The sequence below is a fragment of the Haliotis asinina genome, chromosome 7, assembly GCF_037392515.1.
Source record: "Haliotis asinina isolate JCU_RB_2024 chromosome 7, JCU_Hal_asi_v2, whole genome shotgun sequence".
In the NCBI taxonomy this organism is placed as follows: domain Eukaryota; kingdom Metazoa; phylum Mollusca; class Gastropoda; order Lepetellida; family Haliotidae; genus Haliotis; species Haliotis asinina.
Genome location: NC_090286.1, coordinates 15,200,221 through 15,209,939, shown reverse-complemented (window position 1 = coordinate 15,209,939; position 9,719 = coordinate 15,200,221). Strand labels below are relative to the sequence as shown.

The following is a 9,719-nucleotide window of genomic DNA, read 5'->3' as shown; positions in this document are numbered from 1 at the left end:
TAATTTATTTTTTTTTCGGAATATATTAGCAAATAAACAGTATGTGATCACTTGAAAGCAGTCAGATAACCACAGCTGCACATACTTGGTACATTCTTGTACTTTAGTCGTAAATGAACAGTAGAAATTATTTGGGCTGCACGAGGTTCTGGGCAAATCGCTATTTGTAAGCACACAATCGCCACGTGCAAAACGCGCACCGCGCTAAAACGCCATTGCTTTGATATGCAAATGAGCACAAGAAAAAGGCTAACCTCTAGTGTGACACTAGTTACAAAGTAGCAGTTGATTACAGTAGATTGACAGTGTTCAAATCGCAGAAAAGATGAAAACGGACTACCAACCGTTTTTTTCTTCTACTGTATCACAATGTACGCGGGCGACCAGAAAGGACACGGGATCACCATGCAAGTCCTTGCAGACAGATTCAGTGACAAGAGCAGCGGACTGTTCTGTTAAACTTAATCATATTGATTCTGGACAAGATACCCAATACAAAAACCGGTAGGTGTGCATTGCTAGACGAATAGACGGTTGTATATGCTTTCCCTATGGGGACCGCTAGGACCCCCTCCTACACATTCAACACATAATTACTGCAATAAGTTTGATCTGGTGGTCAGGCTCGGCGACACGTTTTTCTTCTTGCGTATGCAATCATGTACCAACAACGGGATATATTTGGGACAATCTAATGAACCTAAAGAACCATGACAATGTGATGTATCGTGACATAGTATACTTATATCGTAACAGCTTGTTCTGTGTGCACACGGATGTTTTCGGACACTTTTGTTCTTATGATGCTGTGCACGCGACCGGTAATGTTTAATCAGACTCCCAGTGTTTGTAAGAATCGATCTGGTGATCAGTCTTGTAATCTATCGGTAGAACTTATTGTTCCCAGATTATTACTCTGTCCCTGAGTCAAGTATCTACAACTACACTGAATATAACTGCAATATTACTGACCAAGATTAGCATGTTCCTACTCAAACACGAATTTTATACCCCATCGTCACTAATTACTAATTTGAATGTATCAAAAGAAACGGCTACAGATTGTAACGGAACCACACTCGCTTGAATACGTCTTCTTACTACTATACCATACTATCTGTTCGCTCGTTTATGAGCACTCCTCTGTTTAACTTAGGTAAAGGTTTCCTAGAATTTCTTTGGCACAAAAATCAGATTGCATTCATGCATGACAAAAGTAAACGATTACACATCTGCTCTACTGATAGGTAAGAGATGGGTGATTGAACGAAAACAGTATCACTGATTTTCCGTCACAGCCCGGCTGTTGTATATATGATGTAAGGCTTATTATATATGACAATGTGTGAAGCCCATTTTCTGGTGTCCCTCGCCGTGATATTGCTGGAATATTGCTAAAAAGCGGCGTAAAACTAAACTCACTCACTATTATATATGACATATGTTTAGGTCTCCGAACCCCGGGAATGCAGGGGAGAGACAAGTGCTCACACAAACGCCACGAGGAAATGGTAAAGAAGTCAACAGCGGTGGCGGGGAATCAAGGGGCACGCGGTCTGTAACACCCCGATCCAGAAGGAAAGCTCGGAAGCCGAAGAAGCCCCAGAAGAGTGCGGCATGTTGGGACCCCAACTTCCGTGGCGTGACGATGTGGTTCACTACTCTGGTGGATGGGGACAGGGCTCAACTCAGGATATCGTCCTTCTTCAGGTAGGCCGGGCCACATTCATCTGAAATAAACACGTCTTTTAATCGAAAGCCTTTGCAAGTATTTCCCATCACTTAATTTGGTATGCTGTGTGTACTTGTCTTCATACACAGCCCATAATATTTGTCGTCTATACATTTGCTAATAACCTGTCACGGGCAGTCGGGTATTTCGACTGCTGGCATTTGTTTCAACTTAACCTGTAGTAACTAAAGAATCAACGAACTTCTGTTTCAAAGTTTTCTTGATTTTGACATGTCATCTTCTCAGACAGCAAGCAAGTACTGTAATTTGAGTCTTTGAATGTCATTTAGAAGTGAAATACATAAGAATGAGGATTTTTATGGATATCAACTTCTTTATTATGAGAACACAACGTTTCGGAGTTAATGCTTACTCCTTCATCAGGTGTAAGCATTAACTCCGGAACGTTGTGTTCTCATAATAAAAAAGTTGATATCCATAATAATCTTCATTCCTACTGTAATTTTATTCAGAATGCCTAGACATTTTTTCCTTCTTTTTGTTATTCCATTTCATACATTTATGCATCTGTAAGGCAGGCATGACAAATGGACAATATACAATATTCATTTTAGTGATAAATACTTCGGTCATTTATAAGCATAATGGACCCTTAGAAGTTTTAACAGATTGCTTCATTTATACTACATGTTTCACAATGACACTGTATATAATTAAGGTGACAGCGAACAACACTGCGATTATTTTATGGCGCTTCAAAGAATAGTTCAGGTAGTTCTTTCCGTTTCTTTAAAGTTACCATATATGTTACAGTTATTTTTTCTTGCTATGAATTTTTCAATTTTACAAGTGGCCTTTATTGTTTAGTAGAATCTGTCAAATGGCAGGGTAAATTGTAGAAGACTTGAATGTAAATAAATCTTTTGGCTATGAGTAAGACATGTTTAACTATGTGTGTCACGTCAAGGTATACGTCATCGGCAGAGGAGGAATATCTGTGGCTCCACTTTCCTTTGCTAGTTTCTGATTTTCAGTTGACCACGAAATACCGAAACCATCCTTCGCATACTGATCAACCATTCCTAACTACTCGCCTCTTTCCGTGACCTTCAAGAAGAGATGCCGGGATGACACGAGTAGTTACGAATGATTGATCAACTAACCCCATGGCAGCCATCATGTTGGATCTTAGTCGAGGTAACACGGCCGCCATATAGCTGGAGTATTGCTGAGTGCGGCGTAAAACTGAACTCACTGTAACTCGGGTTCTGACTGGACAGAAAGAAGGGAGATAATTTGTGTTGCGATATTTTTACCGCCACGTGGTTTTAATGAGAACCGGGAAATAGAGCTGTATTAGAACAGATTACGTGGGAAGGTAGGACTTAATGAACATCTGTGGGAAGAGAATGCACCCTACTAGGGTTTGTTAGGAGTGTAACGTATAACGCTGAAACTAAGGTTACTTACACTGCCTAGAAGCTAAACTAAGTTGTACTGTATTTGGTCTATTATGATTCTAGGTTGTTGAGGGTTTTCCTTTCACGGTGAGTAAGGTTGGCGTAATGGTACTTTTATTTTCTTAAAAACGTCAAAACCCAAACCTACGCATCAGATTCACTGTAGATGAATAAGTCGATAGCAAAATCCTCTCCTGGATGTGCTGGCCCAGAAAGAAGACCCAGAACACTATATGTCGCTAATCATCTCATACAAAACAGTCCCTTCTCTAGCCTCAAACCACCCACCTCAAGTCAAGAAAGAAGTCATTTTCAAACAGACGAGCTTACGGCATCTTTTATACTAATACGATACCACGATACTAAATCATCTTAAATAAGACTAGACTAGATATAACCAGTACCCAGAACGGTTTGTGTAAACTCCCCCTCAACAATTGGTACCCTGTGACATCAACCTCCACTACTAAGGAAGGGTTAATCACAAACTCTAGAGACGTCGTTAAATGCTGCTCTCAGAAATATTCTACCCGTGAAGGTCCCGGGGTAGAATAGGCCTTCAGCAACCCATTGTTGTCGTAAGAGGCGACTAACGGGATCGGGTGGTCAGGCTCGCTGACTTGGTTGACACATGTCATCGGTTCCCAATTGCGCAGATCGATGTTCATGTTGTTGGGCACTGAATTTTCTGGTCCAGACTCGATTATTTACAGACCGCCGCCATATAGCTGGAATATTGCTGAGTGCGGCGTAAACCTAAACTCACTCACTCAGAAATATTCCCGCTACAAGGCGGCCGAGTCTGCATCAAACATTCCAATAATCAACAGCATGAGCATCGCCATTGGTATATTGTGATATGTATCCATACAAAACACCATCAGCGCTCCAGATAATTTTTCAACATGACGAGTACGTACGCCTTATTTTTTTCAATATAAGAGGGAAAAGGTTTCAATATAACTGGGAAAAGTTAGAGTACTGAATGGAATTTAATGGCGTGTAAGTAATATAATAAGATATGTTCCATTCTTGTGAACTATGAGTGAAGTACTCCATTCATGTTAGGGGTGTAACGGTGCGCTCTTACCACGGTACGGTACGTATTGTGGTATAGAAGGCACTGGGTTCGGCCGGTTATTTTAGAAATGGTTATAATGCAGAAACTTTACAAGAGCCAAACTGCATGCTGATCTACGCTGAAAAAAATCATCAAATCGAAGCAATGTGACAGTCCATTACGAAAAAGTTTCAACAAGAAGGCAGAACAATGTGCAATTTGCTACTCGTTAGACCGTAAAAGATGGTGGTGTGAGTGCCTTCTGTTGAATTGTCTGAAGCACAATCATAATCGCCTTCCACTACAGGAGAGTTTATTATTCAATATGCGATAGAGCACCATCTACGGTCTGAGGTATCGGCACCAACATAATGGTACCTCACGTTGACATTATTAGTTCGTAACCTGTATCGGCAAAGGCAAAGGAGTACAACAACCACGAATTCATGGTCCTTATTCTCAAAACGTTCGTAACTCTAAGAATTCTTAACTTTGATCGTAGCCAAAATGTTAAGAATGGGCTTAAGAGGTTCGTGGGGCTACGAACATTTCGAGAATAGCTGGCCAGGATTGCCAAGTAATTCTGATTATACAGCGGAGAACGGCAGGTCAATAAGTCGGACCGCAATAACATCACCAACTCTCGTCTTTGGAAGTGTGAATATGCCAGCCAAATTACATAGGTGGTATTTTTATCGAAAGTGAAACATGCTGGGCATCGAAACGTTGAAATCATAGTCATGAAATCCTACTGCCTACCTTTTTCGAAATACATGTATACACCCTTTGCCTATAAACATGATGAACGGTTGTAATTTTGTAAGACCGTTCAAATGCCCGTTTAATTGTTGATATTCGATTAATTTTATTTCTCCTTTCGTGACTATGATGCTTATAGAGTAAAACGAAACAAAATTATCTTTTCTCTACAGCAAAACGACGGGTAAGAAAAAATCATTCATGGGAACCAAATGCCGGCGGAAGCGCAGCGACTCTGTATCTGAATGCAAGAGCAGCTCTGATAATGATGACTTCCGCGAGACATTTCCCGCTATGAACTTCGGAGGTGTGTTTACTGCAAGCTTCATTTATAAGGAGGGCTCAGTTTTCATCCTACAATACTCATACTTTGTTTAAAGGCATCTCATAGTCACAAGTGTTAAGTGAATGGTAACATGTCAGATTGTTCCTATTCTCTAAATGGTACACCAAGTCCCTCACTGTTTGACTGCATATTCCCTGTTTCCCTGATGATATTCTCTGCTTTGCAGTAAAAAGTTGACAGTGCGTTTTGTGTTTCAGCCAAGGTATGTGCATCCTGTGGGACTCGCCGCACGCCCCTGTGGCGAGACGCAGAGGACGGCACGCCGCTGTGCAATGCCTGTGGAATCAGGTGACCGCTTTAGTACGGGTACTCAGTCTGTGCTCTTTCAACAGTACGCTATCTATGATCACACTGTTCAAGTTTCATTTTGCAGTTTCAGACACTTTCGGGTTGTACCAGTGCAAGTTCTGAATGCTTTAATTGAGCCCTGAACTGCATCACAGTACTTATCAGTAATAACCTATGGGTGTGTTAAAGACAACTGAGGTGAACTGGTATGGTTTAGGTTACCCCTGTTACCCAGGAACTTCATGATTGTTTAGTTGTGTTAAGATTAAACCAAACCACTGATCTTCCAAGGTGAGTTTCAAAATGGTCCTCATTACCTCAGGTTTACTGTATAGTGGGTGTAACGATCTCACTAAATGATGGCACTAAGAAGAGTGGCACTGAGACTGCAGCTAAATATTTCCTGTAGTAGAAGATGGGTGTTACTGCGTTTTCTATAGAAACGATGTACTATATATGATGATAGTTTTACAGAGCGTGTACTGTTGGAAGCCTGTTCTAAAAGGGAGGTGCTGCACCCTGTGCAGTATCATATGGGAGTTATATAAGGCGTGTGGTAAAGATACTGTATAAGGGTGTAGTGGCATGCTGGTGCTAATATGGTATGTGCTATTATATGGGTGCTATATAAGGTGTGTAGTGAGCGAGTTTTGTTTAATGTCAAGCTTAGCAATATTCCAGCTATATGGCAGCGTCAGTAAATAGTGGAACCAGGACCGGACAGTCCAGTGATTACCAACATTAGCATCAATCTACATATAGAGCATGTAGAATCGCGGGTGTGATGTAGGATGTGTATTATCATGTGGGTGCTATATAGAGTGTGTGGTATTATATGGATGCTTTGTAGAGTGTGGGGTATCATGTGGGTGCAATATGACTACTATCATTTGATAAACCTATGCTGTCATGTGGATGAAAATAGATGCTGACTGCCATATAGGTAATGTGAACACGATATACAAACACGTACTATAATGCGATATAGAGCTTTTGCAGCTGGAAAGGTGTTATAGAAGGGGTGTTTTTACTGACTAAAATGATGGTGTGTTGGTACCGTATACAGCGGATACCTTATGGCGAATCCTACACAAAGCAAGTATTATTGCGTTTTGCAGATACAGAAAATATCGAGTGCGTTGCAGCAAGTGTTGGCACATCCCCAAGAAAGACAGTAAGACCTATCCATCATGCTCTGTCTGTGGTGGCATGCTGCGCTTCCATCAGAACCGGAAACTCTGGTAGTCAAGCCTGCGTTTTACCCGACAGTTTTACCCACCCGGACAAATACATCTACCTTGACGCCCTGCGTGGTTAGTAAGTCTGGACGTGGAGGGTTTTACTGGCATGTCAAGCATATTATCCACGACCACTTGGGCAGTTCCGGTAGAGGACAGGGTACAGTGATGGTTCCAGGACCACAGCAGACATAACAGGAAAAATCACAATAGTCTGGATATTTTAATCATGGCAAACTTTTAGTGAGGCACCACTCCATCTTCAGAGATCGTGGTTATAGATGTGGAATTTGTGATAGAAAGGTTGAAAGCATCAGAAATATTCGTCAAAGTTTGTCAGGATAACCTGTAAGTGTTTTGTTTATGGCTATGGTCTTGATGCCGATACCTCAAAGTGTTACTGCTATGTGAGTACAGGGTGCCCTGGAGTGTAGTGGCGTGTATTTCTCCTCTTCCTTGAGATGGCCCATGTACTATTTTTATGAATGTCATTGATTGTGTTATATGTATTGACTACATATCATTATCCTTAATCCTTAGAATCAGTGATATTTACGATATCTTTTGATGTTAGTGATTGACACGATTACAGATGAATTTTGCTATTTATGAAATCACTAAATCTTGATGTCACCTTTTGATTCCACTTTGGAGCAAGCAGCTCTATTTTGAGTTATATTTTACCAATGTTTATTTTGTATTGTTTTATTGATATAAACGTTTATTGAATATTCTTGTTGGCTGTTATGGTTATTGAACAATAATTATCATCATATATTTTGGTCAGTGTCTTGTTAGGATTAGGATTTATGGAGGACCTGGTGGTATGAAACAGGACATTTGCAGTTCAAATACTAGTAACTGGTCTGTGTTTATCTTCGATCCATTTGTTCCAAAATTGTTCAATCTCATGTCCCTCTGATATATACTACTCATCAAAACTTTAAACTCACATAAATCATTCACAGTATGGAATGTGTATATATGTGGTTACATCGAAGATGCATTACTCCACTAGCTTGAGGGAATAAACTGCAAATAAAATGCGCCTGGATTATGCATTAAACAGCTGAAAAGCATGAGCAAGTTTTGTGCATGTGGACAGCTGCGTTTTGGTGTAAAGTTTTGTTTTCGCTTAGTTTCATCATTATTGAATTCATGACAATAATCTTTTGAACGTTACGAATTTGTTTGACATCAATGCATCTGTAAACTGTTCCTTTAAACATTATCGAATATTTTGTAATATCTAGTTTTGACCAGTCGAGTGAAAAATGTGGCTACATATACATTTGTGAGTCTAAACTTTTGATGGGTAGAATAGGTATGTCAAAAAACTTTGAAATACTAATAAGGTTGCATTCGAACCGTCGGAGTACACACCAAAGGCTTATAATGTAGCAGATGTTGCGTAAGGGAGCCAGTGACATACAGTCGTCAAGACGAATAATTATACTGTTGGTAAAAGGTGACATATATTAAATATGTTGTCCTGTACTTGACGGACACGTCAGAATCGGTAGGATTTTGTTTAAATGAAATTTTCCTAATCATAGCAATGATTGCTAATAATGGGCCAAATCAGAGTATGCAAGTTTTATTTGTGAATTATAAATGTGCTCGAGTTCTTCCACTGTTACATATAATTCATATAGTGTCATCATAATGCATCCTCGGGTCATCGGTTTTCGGACGTCACATGCTTTCACACATGCGCTATATAATGAGTTGTGTTGGCTCGCACATACACAGCACTTGCTGGTAGAACAGCCAGGTAATCAACAAGTGTGTTGTGAAGATGGGGTCATCTCAAAAGCTGCTATCTGGTTACCACTTGAGATGGTCATTGGGATTCAGTGATACCACTTTCAGAAGACGCTGTTGTCCGAATCGGTGTCGCTGTCGTCAGTCTACCCTGATGACGACTGGCCTGATGGTGGCATGGTCGAGTCCTCTTTGTTCCCAATAATGTCCTTCTATTTCATTCTCAACTTTTTCAACGCACTTTTGCCATGTTTCCAGCGTGATGGTGTCTATTGACTGTTGAAAAATAGTCTGTACAACCCGTTTGAATGTTACATTTGCCTGTCAACATCCGATTTCATGATACCCAAAATGAGTTCTATTGGGTTTAAATCGCAATGATAGGGTGGCAATCGCAAAACTGAATGACCATGTTCTGTAAGGTACTCATGAACCTTAAAAACAGGTGTGGTTTTATTTGACTTTATGATATCATACAGAACAGGTTTGGTTGTTTTTCTGGATACGATATTGCTTTGCTTTGCAACCATTCTATCATGTCCCCCTTCTTACTGTTAGATGTTAGGGCCTTTGTATTAGGTACTTGAACGCCATATGGAGCGTTATCCATGACAATCAGACATTTGAGGGGCAGTGCTGGTACCAATTGATTTTGTACCTATACTAAGAAAACCATCCCGTTCATTTCGGTATGATAGTCTCGGTTGTCTTTAGATTTTGCCTTGAAGACTAGGGGGCATCCAGGTAGGAATCCCCGACTCTTGCAACCAGCATGGAGCACAATCAGTCGCTCTCCCTTGCCAAGTGGTAATATTCTGGCACAGGACTCTGAACAGGAGCTAGCGAACCATTGTGTCCCTGTGGTATGGGAATATTTACCCATGTTTTGTCCAAATATACAGACTCGTAACGCTCTGCACGTTTCTTTCGAGTCTTACGAAACAATATCAGATCTCTCGCACAGTGCACGTCTATTTTCTGGGCCTATTTTTTTGTAACGGAAACCAAATACGCAGAGAGACAAAGGTATTTTGTTTCTATAGAGACTTAATGGCGTTTCTAACCAGCTGTTGTTGAAATGAATCGACTTTCTCACATCGTGTGGGTTTTG

The 9,719-nt window shown here is 40.5% G+C and overlaps 1 protein-coding gene across 1 annotated transcript; it reads left to right on the top strand.

The window, feature by feature from the left end:
* Positions 1 to 174: 174 nt before the first annotated feature.
* On the top strand, positions 175 to 7,575 carry LOC137291024 (GATA-type zinc finger protein 1-like). Its single transcript, XM_067822280.1, has 5 exons — positions 175 to 504; positions 1,450 to 1,710; positions 5,146 to 5,279; positions 5,516 to 5,606; positions 6,725 to 7,575. Exons 1-5 carry the CDS (start codon positions 326 to 328, stop codon positions 6,849 to 6,851), a joined length of 792 nt encoding a protein of 263 aa, XP_067678381.1. The 5' UTR covers positions 175 to 325; the 3' UTR covers positions 6,852 to 7,575.
* Positions 7,576 to 9,719: the final 2,144 nt, after the last annotated feature.